The sequence below is a fragment of the Carcharodon carcharias genome, chromosome 7, assembly GCF_017639515.1.
Source record: "Carcharodon carcharias isolate sCarCar2 chromosome 7, sCarCar2.pri, whole genome shotgun sequence".
In the NCBI taxonomy this organism is placed as follows: Eukaryota; Metazoa; Chordata; class Chondrichthyes; order Lamniformes; family Lamnidae; genus Carcharodon; species Carcharodon carcharias.
Window position 1 is genome coordinate 133,031,209 of NC_054473.1, and position 26,449 is coordinate 133,057,657.

At 44.4% G+C, this 26,449-nt stretch overlaps 1 protein-coding gene across 10 annotated transcripts in view; it reads left to right on the top strand.

Annotated features, from left to right (window-relative positions):
• The window catches only part of dpep2 (dipeptidase 2), a 93,717-nt gene that overhangs the window by 25,134 nt on the left and 42,134 nt on the right, over positions 1-26,449 (top strand). For 9 of the 10 annotated variants that reach the window (XR_005943451.1, XR_005943453.1, XR_005943450.1 and 6 more), the window contains exons 3-5: positions 173-299; positions 13,601-13,730; positions 13,840-13,981. Coding sequence is in view for 6 of the 10 variants with exons in the window: in XM_041190812.1 (XP_041046746.1) it covers positions 173-299; positions 13,601-13,730; positions 13,840-13,981 (399 nt within the window). In the remaining 4 variants the exon portion in view is untranslated. Of the gene's footprint in view, positions 1-172; positions 300-13,060; positions 13,076-13,600; positions 13,731-13,839; positions 13,982-26,449 lie in introns of those variants that run through there. The other variant, XM_041190817.1, reaches the window with a different exon arrangement.

Below are 26,449 nucleotides of genomic sequence, written 5' to 3' on the forward strand. Positions count from 1 at the left end.
GGGTAGAATAGTGAAGACAAAACAACATTTAAGGAACAATTGGATTCAATAATGGGAGACTGTAAATTGGAGGGACATTAATTGGTCAAATGGTGTCAACCAGAATTAAAACAATTTAACTTACACAGGGAGCATTTAGAATAAACTGATAATCATTTGTTATTGTTCCCAGCCACAATGATTTAGCACTACAGCTGAGAAGATACTTTAACAACAACCTGACTGCAGTTGACTTGAAAACTTTGAACAAGACATATACAAATATTAACAAACTAAAAGAAGGAAATGTGGGAGCCCAGGTATATTTTCTCAATTTTTTTTCATTCTCCTTTTATTGCTCTTTATTCTTCTCTCTTGCCACCTCATGTCATCCTGGTACATTCTGCATGGCACAAATTATTGAGAAGATGAAGTGGCTGGTAGATACATTGAACTTTCATAATAAACAGTAATTTTATCATTTAAAATTAAAGGGTGCTTTAGTTGGATGTTGTAGCTTGGGGCCATGACTTGGTCAAAGCCATCACACACTTGGTCTGGTGTATTAACATGCAATCATTTCATTCCATGCTGGGATATTTTTATTATAATTCATCTATAGGATATGGGTGTCACTGTCTAATTGTCCATGAGAAGGTCTTGGTGAATTGCCTTCTGGAATACAACTGAGTGGCTTGCTAGGCCATTTCTGAGGGCAGTTAAGGAATTGCAAGGTGAGTATCTTAAACTGTAGGCTGCTGAGCGGCTGGTAACTACAACCTTTGAAAACACATATCAACCCAAAAACATGGACAATCACAGCCAATTTCACCATGATTAAAAGAACATTCATGCCAGGTAACTAGAAATGGAAAATCTCCAAACCATTTCTTCATGTGTTCATTATATTCATCATATCTGTTCACTTTACTTCAAAAAATAAATAAATATGGGCCTTAATGCTATATCAGTCTGACATTTTCCCCAGTCTAGCCAAGCATGTGACCTTTCTGAGTGAGACTCTCCACTTTACTTCTAAATCATTGGCAATGGATTTGTACATACTTGGACGTGATTAGCCAGTGTTGTACATTTTAGACAAATTTTGCAGACAAGCCAAAAAGGCGACAGAAAGATATTTTAGTTCAGCAGTTCACAAAAATGTATTAAACATTAACATATAGCAAAACTTAACAAACCATGCAGTGGCTTACAGATTGCTCCAGGCTTTACTTTCTGTTCTATCTGTGGACAGTGGAGCATGCCAGGACTTATCACGTGGTCTGCTCATGCTGGAGTTTCACACCACTGAGAGACTGGCCTTTGCAATGGTCTCCTTCTCTGCTGTGACGAGGGTTTTTGGCTCACTCCGTTTCTAAAGGTTCTAGTGCCTGGGTCTCCTTGGTGTGACATGATTTGTACTTGATGTGATTAAGTTAGTCCTGGCTCCTTCCAGAGTGATGTAATTTATCCATACTATTAGTGAAGGATCACTTCTAACCAGTTGAATTGGTCTTTGCAGTTATATGAATCATTCTTTTAAGCCAATGTGAGCTATTTCAGGTAAGTACACAGGTTACAGCCAAAAAAATTATTCAGAACTTAAAATCAACATTTAAAATCAAATATTTACATGATTTTCCCACAGAACTAAGGTACCGTGGAAATCACCCCATATTATTTCCCTATGTGGTCACTTGATTAATTAAAATTATTCTCCTGGGTCAGTAGTCCTGGGTATCCTAAGATCCCACTTCAAACAAAGTCCACGTAGCTTCTTGAGCACACAGTATTTACTCTCAGTATTTACAAAATGGAACATTAACATGACTATAATTAAGTAAACACTGACTATAATTAAACACAATCCCTTTAAATGTTAACATAATTAGTACAATTAAAGGCCAAGCATAATTCCCTTACATTGCGTAAAGTCACTTTAATTAGGACTTTATGCTTAGCAGAAAGAGAAAGAAGATTTAGCTGATATGCTGTGATTGCAGCATGTGGCAGCTTCTAGAAGCCACTGTGGCCCAAGGCAAATACATGTGCAGTGGAGTGTCTGCGACTGCAGGAATTTCAGCTCAGAGTTTATGAGCTGGAGGCCGAGCTGCGAACACTGCTTGACATCAAGGATAGGGAAAGTTACCTGGATGCTTTGTACCAGGGAGTTGTCACACCCCTTAGGGCAGGGCCTTCTGATTTGGTTAGTGGTCAGGGTCAAGGAGAGGGTGACCATGAGTAAGGAAGTTACGGGGACCCAGAGGTCAGGAGTATGGGAGCCTCAGCCGCTGCAATTGTCCAACAGGTTTGAGGTTCTTTTTGCTTGTTTGGTTGAGGGTGAGGGCTGCAGGGTGGATGAGCTAACTGATCATGGTACCGTGGTAGAGGAAGCCATTCAAGTGGGGGGAGCTAAAAGGACTGTAGTGGTGGTAGGGGATAGTATAGTAAGGGAGATAGACACTGTCCTGTGCAGCCAAGAGCGTGAGTCCAGAAGATTATGTTGCCTGCCGGGTGCGAGGGTTCAGGATATCTGCTCAGGGTTGGACAGGAACTTGGAGTAAGAGAGGGTGGATCCAGTTGTAATGGTCCATGTAAGTACCAATAACATAGGTAGGACTAGGAAAGAGGTTCTGCTTAGACAATTTAAAGAGCTAGGCACCAAATTGAAGAGCAGAACCTCGAGGGTAATAATGTCTGGATTATTACCTGAGCCACATGCTAATTGGCAGAGGGGACATAAGGTTTGTGAAATGAACGTGTGGCCCAATGACTGGTGCGGGGGAATTGGTTCCAGTTCGTGGGGCACTGGCACCAGCACTGGGGAAAGTGGGGGCTAACCCGTTGGGACGGTTTACCCTTGAACTGTGCTAGGACCAGTGATCTAGAAAACTGCATAACTAGGGTAGTAGAGCAGGCTTTGAACTAAGCACGGGGTGGGGGAGTGGGGGGGTGGGGTGGGTGGGGTGGGGTGGTGGGAGGAATCAAGCTTTGGAAGAAGTAGCAAATCAACGGATAGGGTCAAGGCAGGAGATCAAAATAATAACATGGGAAATTAGGTCAAAGATGGCAGGAAGGGACAGAGAGAAAAAAAACCTAGGAATACACCAACAGTCAAGGCTAGATGTTACAATGATAACAAAAAGACAAACTAAAGGCTCTGTATCTGAATGCACATAGAATTCATAATGAAGCAAATTAATTGATAACGCACATTGAAGTAGATAAATATGATCTGATAGCCATTATGGAGACATAGCTGCAGGATGACAAGGATTGGTTTCGGAATATTGAAGGGTAAATGACATTCAAGAAGAATAGGAAGCTAGGTAAAGGTGGAGGGGTAGCACTGTTGATAAAGGATGGCCTTTGTGCAATGTTAGAGATGACCTTGGTTTAGGAGATCAGGACATAGAATTGGTTTGGGTGGAGATGAGGAAAAGTAGGGCAAAGAAGGTGCTTTGGGAATGGTCAACAGACCTCCTAACAGTAACCATAAGGTAGGATGAAATATATTATAAGAAATATTGGGTGCTTGTGATAAATGGACGGCAATAATCATGGGTGATTTTAATCCACATAGAAACTGGGAAAATCATTGGCAATAGTAGCCTGGATGAAGAGTTCATAGAATGCTTCCGAGATAGTTTCTTAGAGCAGCACCTTCTGGAACCAACCAGATTTTAGGGGGAGAATTTTCTCCCATTGGGGGTGTGCTGATTGGGAGCGGGCACGGGCGGATGCACAGCTGATTGCCACCATTTTACGTGGGCAGGCCTTAATTGGCCTGCTCAGCATGATGCGCACCCAGAAGGGTTGAGTGGGGGGGAAGAGGCTGAGTCGGGACCTGCATGTGCGAGAAAGAGCGCAAAAATCTCCCTGAGGTATGGAGCTGCATGGAAGCAAGGAGCTGCCTCAGGGAGTTTAAATTCATTATGATAAATTTAAATAAAGAAAAAAATATTTTTCAGGCATGTCTCCTCATATGTCGGTGTCACATGAGCTGGGACATGCCAATGAATTTTAATTAAAAACTTTATTTGATTTATAAGTCCTTCATGAAACCTCATCCCGACCATGGATGAGGTTTCATGATAAATGCAAAGGCCGTCTGGTCTCTTCTCCTGCCCCCCAATGTTAAAGTTGGAAGGGCAGCTCTGTTAGTTTGTAAATGGCCTTAATAGGCCTTTGATTCTGGTGTGTGCCCACCAAACTGAAGATTGGAATGATGTGCGGTGACGTCGAGACACACACCTGACGTCACCTTGCATCGTTTTATGCATCAGTGAGCGGGGCATACACCCACTCGCCAACCCGAAGATTCAGGCGTAGGTTATATTAGGCTTGATATTGTGTAATGTGACAGGATTAATTAATGACCTCAGGGTAAAGGCTAGGAATCAGTGACCACAATATGATTGAATTTTGCATCCAGTTTGAAAGGGAGAAGAGTGAGTCTAAGACTAGTATTTTAAACGTAAATAAGGGCAACTAAGTGGGCATGAACTAGCTGAAACGAACTGGGATACTATGCTAGGGGATAGTTCAATAGAGAAGCAGTGATAATCACTCAGAATACTCAGAATAAATATATTACTACTATAAGAAAAATGATAAAAGGAGGACCCATTCCCTGTGGTTAACTAAATGAGTTCAGGAAAACATCAAACTAAAGGAAAAAACATACAACTGTGCGAAGATCAGTGACAGGTCAGATGACTGGTCAGAATACAAAGAACAACGGAGAATGACATAAAGATTAATCAGGAGAAAGAAATTAGAGTATGAGAGGAAGCTAGCTAGAAATGTAAAAACAGATAGCAAGAGGTTCTACAGGTATTGTTATGATCCCAGCTGATGTTATTACTGGACAAGTCAGATCCCAGGGTGGAACCTGGTTTGATAGATACTAACTTTTATTTTTTGCTTAGAAACATGGAAGGCGGCTACTGAACAGAGTCACAGAAGTCAGACGATGAACTTTTAACAAAAGAATAAAAGATTTATTGAACAGGAAAATATGAACTATATTGCAACACTCCTTTACCCACAACTATACCTTTACAGATATATACAGATTCGTAAGGATAACTCAAGTTACAAAAGCTATCTTATACTCCATTGTTCACAATAAGTACACAGTCCATGTAAACCAATAGGCGACCTGTGGTCAGACACACCACACTCTGAAACCAGTGACAGATGCCATCCCAAACAGATACAATGAATTTCTCAGCAACCCCACCCCCCCAGATACTTGCCACACTGTGAGCCAACCGTCTCACTGAGCTCTGCCTTTCACACGAGGGTTTCCAATCTCCATTCTCGAAGAACTTGCTTTGGAATCTTCTCCCAAGTCGATGGTTTCTCTCAGACACCTTCCACAAGGGTGCGCCTCCAAGGTTTTGAACCCTCTTTCCGATGTTCCTCCCCACAGGATCGCATTCAAGCTTTCTTCCACACACATTCTCTCAGGCTCAACTGTGCCAACAGAACACCACTGCTTCACATGCCAATAATAAACAGTTACAGACCTTCAGCTGTTTCTTGGATCTTCTGGTTTCTCACAAGCCTATTTTGCTTTAAGTTTGCATCCTGCAGCTTTCTCCCTTTAAACTTGGAGTCTTCCTCTCGGCTCCTTGCTTTCACTTCCACTGAACAGAATCTTTCCAAGATTCCTGTTCTTCCTTTGACTAGAAGGTCTTCTTGGGATCTATCTCTTTTCCTTTTAGGACCTGCTCCCTGCAGTTCCTCTCCAAGTAGACTGCTGACAACTTGGTATCTCCCTTAAGATCCAGAACTCACCTGACATTTACTGTTACTTTAACTTTAGAGCAACTCAGTTAAGATTTTAGACTTATTTCCCTCAGCAATCTGCTAGTATGGCAGCTAGAGAGGGACTTAAACTGCTGTCTCCACCTTAGAGCATAATCACCAACTGAACTCAAACTGCTTTTGGTTTCTCTGTGTCTGTAAGAAGCCTTTCTCTCTGGACCCCTGTTGGTAGGCAACAGCGCGGTTTTTTCTACCTTATTTGTTTGTTTTAACTCTCCTCCAAGAGTTGTAAACCTCATTAAAGTGCACGCATCTTTTAAAGTGAAGCTAAAACTCAAGTTCTCCCTTTCTTAACACACAGGTACAGAAATACAAATCAAACTTAAACATTAAAACTAAAACTCATCCCAAACACCCACAAATACAAACACAACTTACTTAAACTATCTCTAGTTCCTAACAGTATATAAAAGGAAAAGAGTAAGTAAAGTGAGTGGAAGTCCTGTCGGAGAGAAGAGCATTACTTCTTCAAGGTAGGCATTCCTGGAAGAGAAGTGGCAGTGAATTAAACACTAAGATAAAGGCAAAATACTACAGATGCTGGAAATCTGAAACAAAAACAAAAAATGCTGGACAAACTCAGCAGGTCTGACAGTATCTGTGGAGAGAAAGACAGAGTTAACGTTTCACCTTATGTTTATGATATCTTTCGCAATTTCTCCTTTGCCTCCACCTATCGCTGGCCTTCTATCCAGCATCACTTATTCCACCCCCTTAAACAGTATATATTTCACCACATTTCTACTTCCTTTCAGCTCTGAAGAAGAGTCATATGGACTCAAAATGTTAACTCTGTCTTTCTCTCCACAGATGCTGTAAGACCTGCTGAGTTTTTCCAGCATTTTTTATTTTTGTTTCAGGTTTCCAGCATCCGCAGTATTTTGCCTTTATCAAAGTAAAGTGAGTGTTGGTCCTCTAGAGAGTGAGAATGGGGAGTTAATAGTAGATAATAAGGAAATGGTGGATGAAATGAACAAATATTTTGCTTCTGTCTTTACTATATAAGATATAGAAAACATTCCAGTAATAGCTGTAAATCAGGAGGTGGAAGGGAAAGAGGAACTTGGTGAAATTACAATCACTAGGGAAGCAGTACCAAGCAAACTGCTGGAGCTGTGGGCTGATAAGTCTCCGGGTCCAGATGGATTTCATCGTAGGGTCTTAAAAGAGATAGCTAATGAGGTAGTAAATGCATTGGTGTTAATTTTCCAAAATTCACTAGATTCTGGAAAAGTTCCATCAGACTGGAAATTAGGAAAAATAACCCCTCTATTCAAGAAGGGAGGGAGGCAAAAAATGGGAAACTATAGGCCAGTTAGCTTGACATCTGTCAGGGAAGGTGTTAGAGTCAATCATTAAGGAGGTTATAGTTGGGGACTTAGAGAAACTCAAGGTAATCAGGAAGCATCAGCATGGTTTTGTGAAATGGAATTCATGTTTAACCAATTTACTGGAGTTCTCTAAAGGAGCGACATGTACTGTGGATAAACGGGCGGCTGTACTTGGATTTCCTGAAGGCTTTTGACAAGGTGCCAAATGAAACGTTATTGCACAAAGTAGGAGCTCATGGTGAAGGAGGTAACATTCGCATGGATAGAAGATTGGCTGGCTGACAGAAAAAAAAGACAATATGCATAAATGCGTCTTTTCCTGAGTGGCAGGATGTGACAAGTGGAGTCCCACAGGACCCTGTGCTGGGGCCTCAGCCTTTTACAATTTATATCAATGACTTAAATAAGGGTAGCAAAAGCATGGTAGCTAAATCTGCAGATGACACAAAGATGGGTAGGAAAGTTTGTTGTGAAGAGGACATAAATAGGTTGCAAATGGATATAGATAGGTTGAGTGAGTGAGCAAAAATTTGGATGTAGTAGAATGCAAGAAAATGTCAAGTTGTTCACTTTGGCAGGAAGAATAAGAATGCATAATATTTATTAAATGGAGAACGGCTGCAGAATTCTGAAATACAGAATGTCAAGTGCATGAGTCACAAAAAGTTAGTATAAAAGTACAGCATGTAATCATTAAGGCTAATGGAATTCTATCCTTTATTATGAGAGGAATTAAACATTAAAGTAAGGATGTTATGCTTCAGTTGTACAGGACATTGGCGAGACTGCATCTCGAATACTCTGTATAGTTTTGGTCTCCTTATTTAAGGAAGGATGTAAATGTGCAGGAGGCAGTTCAGATTAGGTTTACTAGATTGATACCTGGATTGAACAGGTTGTCTTACAAGGAAAGGTTGGACAGACTGGGCTCGTTTCCACCGGAGTTTAGAAGAGTGAGGGATGACTTGATTGAAGTATACAAGATCCTGAATGGTCTTGACAAGGTGGACATGGAAAGGATGTTTCCTCTTCTGTGTGAGTCCAGAACTAGGGGTCACTGTTTTAAAATTAGGAGTCGCCCTTTTAGGACAGAGATGAGGAGAATTTTTTTTCTCTCAGAGGGTTGTGCAGCTTTGGAATTCTCTGCCTCAGGAGGTGGTGGAGGTGGGGTCATTGAATATTTTTATGGAGGAGGTAGATAGATTCTTGTTAGGCAAGGGAATCAAAGGTTATTGGGGTAGATGGGAAATGTGGAATTCAAAACACAAACAGAGCAGCAATGATATTATTAAATGGCGGAGCAGGCTCGGTGACCTGAATGGCCTACTTCTGCTCCTAATTCGTTCGTTCATATGCCTGTATCCAGGCTCTTCCATCTAGCCTGAATTCAAACTGTAGCCTCAGAAATGAAAGGATAGCATGCAGACCGACTGCATCATCCTTGTCCCCCTAAATTGAAATTCCCAGAACGATATATTTTATTATGCCGTAAGCCCAAATTACAGAATCCTATGCAACATCTTTTAATTTTAATGTCTGTTGAAATACCATAAATTAAAAGTAATAAAGAACATTTTACATTCTCAAATGAATTTCCGTTACAATTATACAGGAAAGTACCTCACTGTGAAATGATTCTAAGTAAATGCAGTGTTGGGGTAATCAGGTTTTTCATGTAACACACATTTAATTTTTGACCAATTTGAAAAGAAATATTGGCCTGGATCTTCCGGGCAGTGGCAACGATCATCAGATTGTCACTGCGATCGAAAATTCCCCCGATTCGACACTGCTGTACATTTCGCCTGGTGGCTTCCAAGTCCGGCTTCCACAGAAATGCGGAACGCAGCGTCAATTGGAGAACTCCGTCATACCAGAGTAGAGTCGGGGAAAGACAGCGCCCCATCTCCCCCACACCTTTTTACAGCATTAGCTGCCATATGGTAAGTTCAAAAGTCCAATTTGAATGTTAGTGAATGGATAGGTGAGTGGATCAGTGGATGAATGTGTCATTGAGTGAATGGGTAGTTAGGTGAGGTGGGTAAGTGGGTGGAGGGTAGGTGATTGAGGTGGGTAATGGTAGGGGGTAGATGGGTGATCAATGAGGTGGGCAGGTGGGTGAGGTGGGTAGCTGGGTGTATGAGTAGGCCTGGGCAGTAGGTTTTAGTTTGACCATTTTTAGGAAATGTTCACATTATATTCACTGTTCTAAGCTAACGCCATTTTGTACTGAGCCAAAGAAGCCATTTTACATTCTGTACTTAATGATCTTCCACATGCAGCCAGAATCAGAAGACTGAATAAGTAGTGTACCTCAATTATGTTATGATTGAAGAATAAGCAATTAATCAAGTAGTCATTAAGGCTGGGAATATACTAATGTCTGCAAGTTTAAAAGTATTAATTTGCTGCTATAAGCTTTGTCTGTGGGAAACAGAGCAATCGGGTACCACTCAGCATGATCTACATTCTGACCTTGGCTGTGTGGAGCAGATGCCAGGTAATAAATAGATTGTACAAATTTGGATAAGGGAAATATCATCAACAGTCTCATTGTTCCATTTCTTGGGACAATGTGCGCAAATGACTAAATCCAATAAAATTAACCCAGTAACAACAATTGACCAACTGGCTAATTACACCAGGCTCAATTTGAAATGAGGTAATGCTAATTCAAAGATTAAAAATTGAGGTTTTGAGAACCAACTTTGCCAATTAGTCATGAAAGTTTTATGTCATGGGTAAATAAGTTCGTTGGCCAACTGAACTCTGACTGCATGCCCTCCTATGTTCTCATCAATGGCTGCTTGCAATTAATAATGGGGAGAGACTGATGTAAGAATAATTGAGACATAGGGCAGAGCACCAGATCATACTGGTTCAATCAGAAACCTCCAGAACTTGATTTACATTTCCTAGCTGCCCATGCTGTACAGTGATTCATCAGTGCTGTCACATGATCAGTATACTTGCATTCTCTTAAAGGGTCAGGGTACCTCACTTTACCACAGAAAGAGAGAGAGAGCCTATAATTGTAAGAGGTACTGATTGCTCCCTGGGGCAAGATTTCAGTGAAATCACTAACAATGAGGGAACCTGATGTCGATTTACATTTCTACCTGGATTGATCACCCAATTGAAGTTGTAAAATATTTGATAAGTATACATATTTTTCTTATAAAAATAAACTTCTTTTAAAATTTCTATCCATTCTGCTTTTAGCTTAATTGGTTAAAATATTGTCAGAACCAAAGTGAATCTACTAAGTTACAGAGGATAAGGTCAGATAACATAAATCTTTTGTAAAAGTTTACAGTGAGGTGAGTAGGTGGGTGAGGTGGGTAAGTGGGTGATGTGGGTAAATAGGTAGGGGCCAGGTTGGTGAGGTGGGTAAAGTGGCTAGGCGGGTGAGTGGGTGAAGTGGGTGAGTGGGTAGTTAGGTCGGGGGATAGTCAGATGGCTGGGTGGTAATTGGGTCTGGGTGGATGGTAGTTAAGTGGTCGGGGGTTGGTCGGGTCTGGTTGGACGGGTAGTCAAGCCAGGGGTGTAGTTGGGGTTGGGGGGTAGTCAGGGGTGACGGTCAGGAGGTAGATTGTGGGGAGGCGGAGGTCAGCTACCCAGGTATTAGGCTAGGTTTTAATCTGTCTAACATTTCCTGGGTAATTATACAGTGGCAGTGTCCAAAGTCTCTGATTCCAACTCAGTCAGAGGCATTCATGTAGGGCCCCAGACAGAGGGGGAATTGTTTGTCTGAAGTATAAACTTCCCAGATAATTCCCATGGAGTTCCACACAACAGGGCTTCCACAGGATCCGGATGCACATCTTCAGTTGAATGATGATTCAGAGGCCAGACGATTTGGCCCACTGAGTTTGGACTGGATGGCGATTTATGGTAAAGGACTGAACAAGAATTTAATGTTGATATTTTCTGAATGAATCTAGATTTTTGAGTAAAGGAGAGAATGGGAATTATAACAGGGCCCAAATGTTACTTCAGTTAAAAATGTCCTTCTTATCAATCCTCATTAGGAGGATAAAGAGTAGAAGGAATAGGCCATTCAGCTCTTTGACCCTGTTCCCCATTTAATAAGATCATGACTGATCTTCTACCTCAGCTCCACATTTCCGCACTATCCTCATACCCCCTTAATATCCTTAGAATCAAAAAATCTATTGATCTCTGTTTTGAACATACTCAAAGACTGAGCATCCACAGCTCTCTGGGATGCAGAATTCCAAAGCTTCGCAACTCTTTGAATGAAGAAAATGCTTCCCATCATATTCTGAAATGGCTCGCCCCTTGTTCTGAGATTGTGACCCCTAAGCCTAGAATCCCCATCTAAGGGAACATTCTCCCCAGCACTTACTCTGTCAAGCCTCTTAAGAATTTCATAAGCTTCATTGAGATCACTTCTCATTTTCTTAAACGATTATTAATAATGATTAGCGATCCTTCACTAAAAGTATATTGGAATTCACCAGTCTGGCTTTTCTCAGGCAATAATATGTAGTAACAGAAATATAAAAATAAGATAAATAATCAAGATGTTTCATTTGAAAGCCGTTCTTCATTTTTGCTAATTCTTGAAAAATAACTGACTGAACCTTTGCTTCTATGTCGTCCCATTTTTCCATAACGTCAGCCATTGCTCAGTAAGTTTATTCAATTAGTAGCTATGCTATACAGACCAGGAAGTCCCAGGTTTGAGCTAAATTAGCTACGGCAGTAGGTGTGCTCCAATCTGCCTCAGTACCTCTGGGTTTGACAGGAGAAAATTAACCAAGGTCCTGACTCCTGCTTGCTACCTTGAACCTGTGCTGAAATCCATTTATGTAGTTATTGGAACAGAAAAGGATTGGGCTCAACTGCAGTGCTTACCCTGGAAACCCAGTCTGCCACCTGCAATTATCTGGACTCATGCAAGAAGAATGGGTACTTGGGTAAAACAGAGGGGGTAGGCCATAGTCTGTGGAACTACACTACAACAAAGAATCAACACCTTCAGGATAAGGGGTGCTGGGTGGTTATTAAAGGGAGAAAATGGCAGGAGAGGAAAGGAAAAAAAAACATTTGTTATAACTTTTAAATAAGAAAACATGGAATGAGAAATGGCAGCTCAGTCCATCAAGCTACCCAGACGTGCAAAGTCTCACATTTAATCTTCTGAGGGAAAGTTCAATTTATAAATTTCCCGATTCCCAAAAATAATCAAAGCACCTACATGTTTATCTGACTCACATCTCCACAGTTTAATCTCGACATCCCTCTTCGGTCTGACAACACAAACATTTATTGTTCCACATGGAATATTTGATCATCTCAGCTACGTTTATCATCAGCGATCCACTGAGATATTTATCCAAAATAAATAACAGAAAGGAAAACGATGGCTAGAAAAGTATGATATACCATTGCATAATAAATACAGGATACCTGTAATAAACTCTCACCCATGGCACCATCTGCGATTCTGCTTGTAGGAGAGGGTTCACAAGGTGCAGACAAACAACTAGAGGTTGGGAATGGTTGGCAAGGGTTGTGTCGGCTCAGGTCACAGACTTCCCGTGTTAAAGATTGGGTGGGGTTGGCGAAGTTTATGTCGACTCACATCAGAGACTTCCCACAATAAAGGTTGGGTATAGTCAGTGAGGTTGGTGTCAGCTTGGGTCACAGACTTCCTGCACTAAAGGTCAGGTATGGTCAGCAAGGTTTGCATCAGCTCAGGTAGTGTCGGCTCAGGTCACAGGCTTCCCGCACCAAAGGTTAGGTGCGGTCAGTGAGGTTTGCATTGGCTCGGATCGTGTTGGCTCGGAGCACAGACTTCTCTTACTGAAGACTGGCTGCGGTCAGCGAGACTTGTGTCAACTTGGGTGGTGTCGGCTCGGGTCACAGGCTTCCCACACTAAAGATTGGCTGCGGTCAGCGAGGTTTGTGTTGGTTCGGGTAATGTCGATTTGGGTATGAGACTTCCGCACTAAAGGTTGGGTGTGCAGTCAGTGTTGGCTTGGGCTGTGTTGGTTCAGATCATGTTGGCTTGGGTCACAGACTTTCCGTGCTAAAGGTCAATGAGGTACAAAAAAGTGCAATTTTTGAATGTGCTTTTGGATTTACGGATAAAGGGTATTCAAACCTCCACTTAGCTATGCGCTTGAAATGCTGTAGTTAGAGGGCTACAGACCACGAGCTGGAAAATGGGATTTGGCCTTATAGATCTTTTTGGTTGGCATAAATATGATGGGCTAAATGGCCTTCCATGCCATTAATCTGTAGAGGTGACCAAAGACAATGGCTTTGGATTTTCCAATATTTAATACAGCAACTTTTTCAGTGTGTCTGCTCTGCACATGCATCGCTCTAGGGCAATGTTCCTTCTTACCTTTCACTGAGGCTTATTATTTTTAAAATGCACAATGCATGCAATAAATACAACTTAGTTTTATTACTCATTACAGTTGTGGTCTGCTTATGTACTGTGCTCAGCCCAATACAAAGATGCTGTTCGCCTGACCCTGGAACAAATCGATGTTATCAAACGGATGTGTAGGAAGTATCCAGAATTTAAGTTGGTTACATCTTCAAAAGGTACCAGTTGTGAATATCTCAATAAAGCTCATCTGCGAATTGAACATTTCTGAATTTATGCATATGATAAAGAATATTAATGTCAATTTGTTGATTTCTTTAAATCTAGACATTGAAAATACTGAAAAAATATCTTGTCTAATCAGCATTGAAGGAGGACACTCAATCGATAGCAGTTTGGCAGCCTTAAGGATGTTTTATGAACTTGGAGTACGCTCTATGTCTTTGACGCACAATTGTCACACACCATGGTAATAAGCTTTGTTAAATATCCTTTGTGCTGAGAAAGAGGAATAATTCTTTTGTGCTCAGATTGGAGAGTTTCATCTGTATGATTTGGAGGTTTTCAATCTTGGAACCCTCTGTCAGTATTGAGTACTCCCTGGTCACGTGGGATGTAAGAGAGATTCAGATTATGTTCCTTCTATAGAGGTAACAACATAGCTTAACTTCAAACTCATAAAATCACCTAGACTGAATTTATTTCCATTTTTCTAACTTTGAAGGCAAATTTTCCCAAATCAAGGGCACATTTATGCTTTGGGCTTGCACAGATTATTTTCCACAGGATTCTTACAGTTCTCAGATAGGAGATATTTTTATTCAAATAGCAGTACAGAATTTGAGTATTGCTGAAAAAAGAGATTTTTCCTTGAAGCTTTTTGTCTTGCACTCATGAGGATAATTTGCAAGAAAATACCAATGTCATGGGAAACAACATATTTGTATAAAAAGAGTGCTGATTGGTTGGCAAGTGGAGTCTGACTGGTAGAAGCATCACCATGGTGAATGCACCAGTTGAAGGTGATTGGCATTTAACTGTCAAGCATTGTTTGAAATTTAAACCGGCAGCTTGACTCTGATTGGTCAAGACATTGCTTTGGGGAATGTACTGTATACATGTACAATGAGTTTTCACATTCTGGAAGCTACATATGTTAGTACACAGGGCCCAGTTCTTTGCAGACAGAAAGAACATGTACGTACATTGCGTCTGTTTCAGCTAAACAGAATAAATGAAAGACATTCGCTGGTTCATTCCTTCCTGACCAATCCCAATGGATTTTATTACAGGTGATGCACATAATGATACAAAGGCTGCAGGAGGCCCATATTACAGTTGCTGAGTTCAGTCACAGCCTGATTAGCCCTTCAGATCTTCACTAGCTTCCTGGCAATGTTCCCACTTTTTAAGATCATCTTAAAGACCATGGCAATATGGCCTTCCTGATCTTCATTCTTGGGTTTACACTAACTTCCATCAATTAGCATTCTAGAAAATGTGTCATTTTACAAAAGTTGCTATTTCAAGTGCAGAAAATGTCAACATATTATTACCAACAGATAAGTATGTCTATTAGAAGTTTAAAGCTACCCAAGGCTATGTTGCATGACAAATTCAGCAGTCTTGGAGCAGGGACAGGCATGGGCACATTTTCAATGGCAAGCCCAGTCATGGTTGCCATCTGTCTGCTTTTGAGAACTGTATTTCAGAGCCATTTCCCACCTCCTGGCCGTGCTTCACACCATTAGTTGGGTGCCAAGCTTGCCTCTGGCCTGAGTAAGGGTTCTGCATTTAAAAATAGCATTGCATTAGTGATGCAGACACAGGGCAGGGTTGGGACCTGCAAATTATATGGGTATTGGGTTCCTGACCCTGGATTCACAGACCCAGAGTTAGGCTGGATAACTTAAATTTTAATGACAAATCCTTTTTAAAGACCCAAACGAAGGATTATCTAGTGTATGAACCTTTATATTTGTTCATAAAATATTATTTTTTATGTTTAATAACATACAATGTCACAGTTTGTTTCAAGTTAGCAGTTTGTGGGACAAACAGAGATGATCTCCCATTACTATATTGTTCATCCTTCAAAGTGAAGATGACCACCTTCATCATCTGGCGCGTTTAGTAGGGTTCTGGTGGGTACGTAGGTGACTGATAAGGCCAATCTGAAACTATTGCAAAGAGGACAGCATATTGCAGACAACTGAAATTTGAATGAATTGCTGGCTCAGGATTTCCTCTCCTTGCATTTTCTCTCTGCCTCTAATATGTGCTTGCTTTCGACGGAGGCTGCACCAGCTGTTTTTTATTTGATTGTGCCAGGTGCAGCTCACCAGGACGAGCTTCCTCCAGGACTTGAAGTCAATATCAAAACTCCTAAGTAAAGCCTGCAGAGTATTCTTGTGGCGCTTCCTTTGACTGCCATGAGAGCGTACCCCAGACTCAAGCTCTCCATTAAAAATTTGCTTTGGCAAGTGCGTGGCAGGCATTCTGGTTGCGGAACCAGCCCAACTTAGTTGTGACTGTCTCAATATGATATGGATACTTGGCATGCATTACTATAGAAAATATAAAGAACTTGCATCATGTAGCACAGTTCTCAGAAATCTTTTAAGGCACTTCACATAATTAATTACCTAGAATTATAGTTACTGGTGCTTTGTAGTTAAGTGTGCTCAGTAAAGTTCCACAAGCTGCTGTGGCATGCTTATCTGTTTCAGTTATTAATGGTTGGCAATGGAATGTTGGGCAGGTCACCACTTTCTTCTGTGTGATTGTGTTGTCCAATGGCACAAGAGAAGCCAATAGCATTCTCAGTAAAAAGATGTGTCCACTTCTGTTCTCAAATTTTACAACAATTACACCGAGAAAAAAAAAGAATGAAATTTAAGGTATAAATTCAGAAAAGAAAAATATCCTGAAATATAAAATTAAGAAAGTCACAATTGTTAAATCATGTTTTTGTATGACAATTTTCACCACAGAAAAAATTTGTTTTATTTCTGGTCTAAAAAGTATTCATTTAATTTCTAGTGCAGTACCAGAAGGGATGAGTTCATTGAAATGTTAATATCAATGTGTTTTTTTTTTAAAACTGGAGAAATTACATCACTGATAGCTCAAGCATACATAGGGTGGAATTTGTGTAAAATGGAGTCCTACCCACCAACGAAAATGGCGGGTTTTCATGCCGTATCATCCTGAGCCAGCCTCGTTATTTATTCACTCCTGTGAAACGTGTCGTTTCCATGGCGGGTGGGCTCTCATTCGTCCGTCCGCAATCAACCTGCTGTTGCATCATGCCAGCCACCATCTTTAAAAGGCAGCCACCAGCAAAGCGCTGATTGCCACCAGCTCACCACCGCTGCCTGGGAGACGTAGCAGCAAAAGAAAAATGACCCCAGCCCCCCCCCCTCCGTTTCAATGGTGGGTCCCCTGAGCGACTGCTGGATGTAGTGGAGGCCCACCGGGATGTGTTCTACCCCCGCTCTGGCAGCAGGATGGGCAGCAAAGTCATCATCACAGCTTGGGAGGTGGTGGCAGCAGTGGTCAGTGTAAGTGCCCTGCAGAGACGGACAGCCACCCAGTGCCACAAAAGGATGAATGATCTCCTCCGTTCTGCCAGGGTAAATTACTCTTTTCATTATTCCCAGCTCACACACTCACAAACCCATCACACAGGACCCTCACACTGCCAGTGCAAGGGGCATCACCATTCACTCTTTCACACACACAATCATTGTCCTCATCCCGTCCATGGGACCACTCACCACCCACACTGGCCTGCCATACTTATCAAGTGGCCCAGCAGGCATCCTGATACACTCTCCCCATCTTTATCCATGCAGGACAAACTGGCTGACAACAGGAGGGAAAGGTCACAGGCAGGTGGAGGGATGCCGGAGATTAAAGTTCTGACAGAATTCAAAAACAGAGCCATCCAGCTGGCCAGCGATGACTGGGACCGGTCCTGTGCTGACAGTGAGGTCGGTGCTGCTTTACCAAGTGAGGATCCAGCAGTAAAACATCCGTCAGGCAACCATGCTGTGAGTGATGTGTCCTGTTTCACAGGCACTGCCATGCACTAATTATCTCTCCTTGCTTTCTCAGGCATATCTGCCAAACAGCTGACAGAGTCCATGACCCAGAGCCTCCAATCAAACCCTGAAGAAACCTCTGAAGAGGAACCTGAAGGCACCTTCCCTCAAGTCCCGAAACAGTGCTCACCCACACCCTCCACCAGCACAGAGACATAAACCTCAGATGGACCTAGCTTTAGAATAGCCTTGGGATCACAATATGGTGAGCACATAGCACTTTCTGATCCACAGCAGGCGGAGGCAGCGACTTCCCAGGTCCCCGGCACCCAGACGACTGCTGGAAGCCAGAAATTTGCTGAGTCCGAATCAGGTGATGAGCCTCTGGACTGTGTCATGTTGCTGGAGCCTCAAAGGCAAGCTAGGGGATGATCAGGAAGGGATGTCTGCTGCACTCCTCAGATTGCAAGGCATGATGGAGGTGTCTGTCTGTCTTCAGGCTGAGGTGATAGCGCCGGCATTGCAATGCACCAAGGTCAACACTGGCAGGATGGCGGCCACCATGGAGACCTTGGTCTGGCATGTGACTCCACTGCTGAGCAGACTGAACTCCATCGCTGATGTCATAGTTGGCCTCCAACGGTGTGTATGCGAGAAGGATGCCGGGCACCTCGATCTCACTCCACCTACCCCTTCCGCTCACGGAGTCAGCCAGGGGTCCTTGGGCACCCTTAGGGAGGAGGATCAGCAGGTGCACACTGCGGGGCCATTTGAGAGTGACCGGCCCATCCGAATCCCCTCTTCCTGTGACCTCTGCAGCTCCAACGTCACAGGCCCAGGAGGGTGCCACTGCAACACAACAGGACATTGAAAACAGGCCTGGGCCCTCCAAGTCTCAGCCCCCCAGAGGATGCCCATCAAAGTCATCACAGACAGGGCATCACAGTCAGCAGGCTGCCTCCACCTCTTCTGTGGATGTCTGGGGAGCACCAAAACACAGCAGCAGGGTTAGGAAAGTTAGGTAAAAGTAGTTGCACAGCCTGTTCACTATTGTCAATAAACTCCTGAGAATGTCTCCCTGCCTGTGGCTTGTTCTGATGAGCAGTGTTCTTGTCACTCAGATGTGAAACCTTTCGGCACAAGATAAAAGGCAGGTGTCTCAGTCCAGGGCCTCTTCCCTGTGCTCTGTGCAGCCTTCAGACCACAGCGATGGTCCAGCCTCACACTCCCTGGAAACATTACTGATGCCTGCACCTCGGCAGTGCTTGTGATAGTTGCCAGAATGTAGCGGGCAGGGCCATAGAGATCTCTCATACCCTCTGTGAGCTCTCAGACATTTAAGGGGGGCTGGCCCCCATTACACCAGCATCTGAGACCAGTGATGCTGTGCACCAGCTTCTGAAGGGCTGAGGTGCTGAAGGTGGACACAGCATCAGATGCGTTTAAATTTTCATGGCTGCGTCTCTGAGATGGCCCTGATCATGGAAATCAAGCGAGCAGCTCTTGGCCAGACAGGAGTCAGACATTCACAGAGGCTATGTGAAGATCTATGGAGTTGACATCATCCTCCTGCAATTGAGCGACTGTTAAGGCCTCCACTGCATCTCCATGACAGGAGCATTCTCATAGATAGTATTGGAGCTGCCATAAGCCAAACTTGAGTCAAACTGTGATGTGACGATCTATGGGGACATCTCACTACATGTCATCATCATCCTCCACAAATCTGGCAGCTATGAGGGCCTCCTGAGCATGCCTGCCTTGTCTAGCCTGTGCAAGAGCCTCATTCCAATCATCGTCACCACCGAGGACCCCCTCACCCTCATACCCGTCGGCATCCTCCTCATCCAAGGAGAACTCCAGCTCCTGCATCTCCTCCTCAGTAAACTTCTCTCCCCATTGCAGTGCCAGGTTGTAAAGGGTGCTGCAGATGATGCGTGACGCCCTCTGCGGACAGTATTGCAGGGCTCCACCAGACCAGTCCAGGCATCGGATCCGCATTTTCAGCATCCCGATGGTCTGCTCCACCAAGTTACGAGTTGTAACATGAGCCTCGTTATACCCTCACTCTGCTGCAGTCTGAGGCCGCCACATGGGTGTCATCAGCCATGGCCTCTGTGGGTAGTCCTTGTCCCCAAGGAGCCAACCCTGGAGCCTCTATGGACCCTGGAAGACTGCAGGGATCTGTGAGCGACTCAGGATGTAGGCATCTTGCACACTCCCTGGAAACTATGCGCATACTTGCAGGATGCATTTCTGGTGGTCACATACCAGCTGCACGTTCAGTGAGTGGAAGCCCTTGCAGTAGTCCACCGAGTGTAGCGATGGAGACCTGAGAGCCACGTGGGTGCAATCAATCGCACCCTGCACCTGTGGGAATCCCGAGATCAGGGCAAATCCAATGGCCCTTGCATCCTGACTGTCCCGGTCCTGGGCTAAATGCACAAAGCTGTGTGCCATGGAGAAGATGGCATCCATGACCTCATTGATGCATTTGTGGGTGGCAGATTGTGAAATCCCACAGAGGTCACCTGTGGAGCCCTGAAAGGAGCCACTGGCATAGAAATTGAGCGCCGTGATCACTTTCACAGCCACTGGCAGTGAGTGCCCTCCATGACCCCTTGCACCAAGTCCTGCAGTAAATGGCAGATGTGAGCCACCAAGTCCCTAGACATGCGCAGTTGTCGGTGTCACTGGTTCTCAGTCATCTACAGGAATGGCAGGCAGCATCTATAGATCCTGGGTGTCACTAGAGGCTGACCAGCCCTGGTTCGCTGTCGCTCCTGGGTAGTGTGTGTGGGAGCAAAAACAAAAATACCTGGAAAAACTCAGCAGGTCTGACAGCATCTGCGGAGAGGAACACAGTTAATGTTTCGGGTCCACATGACTCTTCAACAGAACAAAGGAACAATAGAAAAGAGGTGAAATATAAGATGGTTTAAGGGGGGATGGGACAAGTAGAGCTGGATAGAGGGCCAGTGATAGGTGAAGATAACCAAAAGATGTCACAGACAAAAGGACAAAGAGGTGTTGAAGGTGGTGATATTATCTAAGGAATGTGATAATAAAGGGTAGAAAGCAGGATGAGCAAGGTACAGATAACCCTAGTGGGGAGTGGGGTGGGGGGGTCGGATGAGACGAAGAATAAAATGAAACTGGGGGCACGGGCAGCATAGAAACAGGGTGCGGCGGTGCTGCTGGAGGGAAAGGTCAAGTGTATTCATATGGTGTGTTTATATCCCTCTATCCAGCTCTACCTGTCCCACCCCCCCTTGAACCAGTTTATACTTCACCTCTTTTCTATTTTTCCTTAGTTCTGTTGAAGAGTCAAACGGATTCGAAACATTAACTGTGTTCCTCTCCGCAGATGCTGTTAGACCTGCTGAGTTTTTCCAGGTATTTTTGTTTTTGTTTTGGATTTCCAGCATCCGCAATATTTTGCTTTTATCTTAGTGTGTGCGGGAGCCACTGCTGCCCCTTCTTCATGAGGTTGCTGCTCCTGCCTTTGCGCATCCAGGAGCCTCAGTCACTCTATCCTCCGTCTTCGACAGTCTCTGTAGGCCATCAGACATATAGCTAGGTCACCAGGATCCATGATCCTGACATGGTCCTCCTGCAGCATGAAAGAGAGAGAGACGTGGTTATCATGGTTGTACTTAGCACCTTTCCTGGCCCTATGTGACAGCCCCTTAACGCTTCCTGGAGAGTGATGATCACGCCTCGGATGGCCAGAGATGAGTGCGCTGCATGGCTGCCCTGTCAACCTGTGACATGGGGGACACTGGTCCAAACCAGGATGCTGAGATTGCAAGGGGCTGTGAGCCCTTCCAGCAGTGACTGCTACATGGCCAACATTGGCGAGGAGATTGTACAACGTGTGCAGCCCAACTGCTCTGTGTCCAATAAAGTGATGGTGGACTCGAAGTCTGTGACGGGGGGTAGTGGGGGTGCAAGGATTAGGTATGGAGCCCCTGATGACCCTTTGATGCCTCCGCGGTGCTTGCATGGGCGGGCAGGCTTGGAGCCTGACACCAAACAAATCACTGTGGCTGTGTCTGATCTGTCTCAGTTGCAGAGGCATGGTCAGTTTATACAGGTGTCACTTCCCTTGCTTACCCTGACCCATACCTCGATTGCCTGTGCGCGGGATGCAGCACCAGGGCAGCACTTGACCGCCCCACTCACACCCCACCGACAATGGTTCCCTCCGAGGCTGGCCAGCATTTCCCCCCACCCCCGGCACCCCTGGGGCCTGTCAGTGCCTGCTCTTCATGACCGCTCCCGGGCCTACCCGTCGTGCGGACCGACAAGGGCAAAATTCTGCCCCTAGGTGTTGCATTCTGGTAAAACCTAGTTATACTTTATTTCTGTTTCTACATAATATTTGTATTGTTTGATGTCTACATATCCATTAATATTTTTATATACAAAGCAAAAACAGAATTACCTGGAAAAACTCAGCAGGTCTGGCAGCATTGGAGGTGAAGAAAAGAGTTGACGTTTCGAGTCCTCATGACCCTTCAAGGGAACTGAGTGAATCTTAGGAAAAGGGTGAAATATAAGCTGGTTTAAGGTGGGGTTGGGGGGGAGGGAGGGGACGGGAGAGAAGTGGGGGGGGGGTGGCGTTGGTGTGGTTGTAGGGACAAGCAAGCAGTGATAGGAGCAGATAATCAAAAGATGTCACAGACAAAAGAACACATAGGTGTTGAAGGTGGTGTTATTATCTAAATGAATGTGCTAATTAAGAATGGATGGTAGAGCACTCAAGGTACAGCTCTAGTGGGGGTGGGGTGGAAAGACTAGCAGGGCATAAAAGATTTGAAAATAATGGAAATAGGTGGGAAAAGAAAAATCTATATAAATTATTGGAAAAAACAAAAGGAAGGGGGAAGAAACAGAAAGGGGGTGGGGATGGAGGAGGGAGTTCAAGATCTAAAGTTGTTGAATTCAATATTCAGTCCGGAAGGCTGTAAAGTGCCTAGTCGGAAGATGAGGTGCTGTTCCTCCATTTTGCGTTGGGCTTCACTGGAACAATGCAGCAAGCCAAGGACAGACATGTGGGCAAGAGAGCAGGGTGGAGTGTTAAAATGACAAGCGACAAGGAGGTTTGGGTCACTCTTGCAGACAGACCGTAGGTGTTCTGCAAAGCGGTCACCCAGTTTACTTTTCGTCTCTCCAATGTAGAGGAGACCGCATTGGGAGCAACGAATGCAGTAGACTAAGTTGGGGGAAATGCAAGTGAAAGGCTGCTTCACTTGAAAGGAGTGTTTGGGCCCTTGGATGGTGAGGAGAGAGGAAGTGAAGGGGCAGGTGTTGCATCTTTTGCGTGGGCATGGGGAGGTGCCATAGGTGGGGGTTGAGGAGTAGGGGGTGATGGAGGAGTGGACCAGGGTGTCCCGGAGGGAACGATCCCTACGGAATGCCACCGGGGTGGGGGGTGAAGGGAAGATGTGTTTGGTGGTGGCATCATCATGCTGGAGTTAGCGGAAATGGCGGAGGATGATCCTTTGAATGCGAAGGCTGGTGGGATGATAAGTGAGGACAAGGGGGACCCTATCATGTTTCTGGGAGGGAGGAGAAAACGTGAGGGCGGATGCGTGGGAGATGGGCTGGACACGCTTGAGGGCCCTGTCAACGACTGTGGGTGGAAAACCTCGGTTAAGGAAGAAGGAGGACATGTCAGAGGAACTGTTTTTGAAGGTAGCATCATCAGAACAGATGCGACGGAGGCGAAGGAGCTGAGAGAATGGAATGGAGTCCTTACAGGAAGTGGGGTGTGAGGAGCTGTAGTTGAGGTAGCTGTGGGAGTCGGTAGGCTTGTAATGGATATTGGTGGACAGTCTATCACCAGAGATTGAGACAGAGAGATCAAGGAAGGGAAGGGAAGTGTCAGAGATGGACCATGTGAAAATGATGGAGGGGTGCAGATTGGAAGCAAAATTAATAAATTTTTCCAAGTCCCGATGAGAGCATGAAGCAGCACCAAAGTAATCATCGATGTACCGGAGAAAAGTTGTGGAAGGGGACCTGAGTAGGACTAGAACAAGGAATGTTCCACATACCCCATAAAGAGACAGGCATAGCTGGGGCCCATGCAGGTACCCATAGCCACACCTTTTATTTGGAGGAAATGAGACGAGTTGAAGGAGAAATTGTTCAGTGTGAGAACAAGTTCAGCCAGACGGAGGAGAGTAGTGATGGATGGGGATTGTTTGGGCAATTTGAGTGTTTTGTTTTTTCCAATAATTTATACAGATTTTTCTTTTCCCACCTATTTCCATTATTTTTAAATATTTTATGCCCTGCTAGCCTTTCCACCCTACCCCCACTAGAGCTGTACCTTGAGTGCCCTACCATCCATTCTTAATTAGCGCGGTCACTTAGATAATATCATCACCATCAATGCCTCTGTGTTCTTTTGTCTGTGACATCTTTTGATTATCTGCTCCTATCACTGCTTGCTTGTCCCTACAACCACACCAACGCACCCCCCCAACTTCTCTCCCCCCCACCCCCCCACCCCACCTTAAACCAGCCTATATTTCACCCCTTTCCTAAGATTCACTCAGTTCTGTTGAAGGGTCATGAGGACTCGAAACGTCAACTCTTTTCTTCTCCGCCGATGCTGCCAGACCTGCTGAGTTTTTCCAGGTAATTCTGTTTTTGTTTTGGATTTCCAGCATCCGCAGTTTTTTGTTTTTATCTGTAATATTTTTACATATTCTGCCATCACAATGTTACACCAGTGTCTATGTTCTGACATACAGTTAAGGGGTAAGTCACAGTCTAGATGTTAACGTTACTTTGGGCTGATTAATGTCAGTTCACACATAAATGTCAATGTTTTATCCCAGCAAATCATTTCATTAGTTATGGGGCTAGTGTAGCTGAGTGAAATAGCATTGAAAATTCTGCATCTTGAACTCATGAGCAATACTAAAAGATATGTTACTTTCCAAAATAGTACAAGCCCCTCGTACTAGAGTTAGTGCTTAAAAGGTGATTTCCATATATGTTTGCAGCCACTGCGCTGATGTTGCTAAATTGAAATCATAGAATCTGAGAATGGTTACAGCAGAAAAGGAGGCCATTCAGCCAGTCAGATCCATGCTGGCTCTCTGCAAGAGTAATTTATCCAGTCCCAGTCCCTGATAGAAAACATTGAACTGCTTTTCATGAAGCCTGTTGTTTGTGGTGTGTGTTTTTGGACTCCCACGGCCTGAATTTTTCCCACGTCGGGCGTGCTCGGTGGGAGCGAGCTGACCGCCACCCACGATCAGCTCGGCACCGTGATTTCACGCGGGCAGGCCAATTAAGGCCCGCCCAGCATGGATCGCAAGCGGTGCTACCTGTGCGGGCAGGAGGAGGAGGGAGAGTCGGGTCCAGTGCTCTTTTGTGCATGTGCGCAGAAGAGTGTTTCAATCTCCCTGAGGCACAGAGATGCCTAAGGGAGACTGAAGTGCTTTTTGAAGAAATAATTAAAAATTTAATGATACATGTCCCCTCATGTGACTGTGTCACATGAGATGTGACATGTTTTTATTTTTCAAAAAAAGTTTTTAATCAATTTGTAAAAGCTTTAGGAAACCTCATCCTGCTCGTGGATGAGGTTTCCTAAAAAATGTAAAGGCCTTTTCGCCTGCCCATCAACCGTTAGGTTGGACCGGGAGTGTAAATTTCAAGTTAATGGGGTTGCTAAAGGCCTTAACAGGCCTTTCAATTATCAGCGGGTGCACAGCCAACTCTGGTGCATGCCGGCCAAACAAAACATCGTCAGACTGTGCGATGATGTCGGGATGCACGCCCAACGTCATCGCGTGTCATTTTACATTCCGGGGTGTCAGACCTGCCTCCGTACACCGCATATAAAATCCTGGCTGAGGTGATCATTACAATGCAAATAAGAAAACTCAATGGATGAAAAATATACAGGCCAGGATTTTCCATGCCAGCTAGCATGTTCGGTGGTGTGATTGGACAATATGGTGCAATCAGCTGCACAACGGCATGAAACCAATTCGTGATCGTCTGCTTAGCCCATCGATGGCGGGCCACGTTCTCTGCCATCAGATGTCGCGAGCCTCACTGTAATACATCAGCATATCATTATTAGGCCTGCCTGCTGAAATCGCTCCCCCTACACAGCTGCATCATCCACCCACGTTGGTGGGAAAACATGACGGTGTAGAACACATCTAGACAGCTGTGCTGTGCAGAAGTTGGGACTTACCACCAGGGCCTTGCTCACATCGCGGACATCCGACGAGCAGAAGATGCTGGAGCCTGACATCAGCGGCACACTGGAGGAACGTCCATGCCATGCTAGGTGGATTCTCATGGCTCTGCTGCGAAGCATTGCACAAAAGTTGCATAGTCACCTTTGATGTTCACAACATGTGATGGCGGAGGGGGTGGGAGATGAAGGGCTGGGATTGGCTGGGAGAGGAAGAGGTGTCAGGGTTTTTCCTTCAAAGATCTGCCAGAACAAGAACTACTTTAGAAAAAAACAAGAACAAATTAAAGCTACCAATCAGACGTACGCATCCCTAGATACTTGTGCCTAATTGTGTGGCTTTGTCCCTTTGTTTGGGGAGAAAATTAAGCTATCCCACCAGAATGAAAAGAGTGAAAAGAATCTAACTAATGGCCATTAGTCTTCTAAGCGTGTCCATGGACAGTCTATACATGGCCCATCCAGAACTGGACACGTTTTTACGCCTTGTTGTTGAATTCGGCAAGATCTGCAACAGTGCAGGGTTCCTCTAGCGATAGACATTGCAGGAGATGTTGCATAGTCTGTGGCTCAGTTCCACATTCATAAGTTGTCGGGCAGGTTGTGTATCCCCATTTGCTTAGTGACACCTTTGAACGACCTACACCAGTCCTAAGTC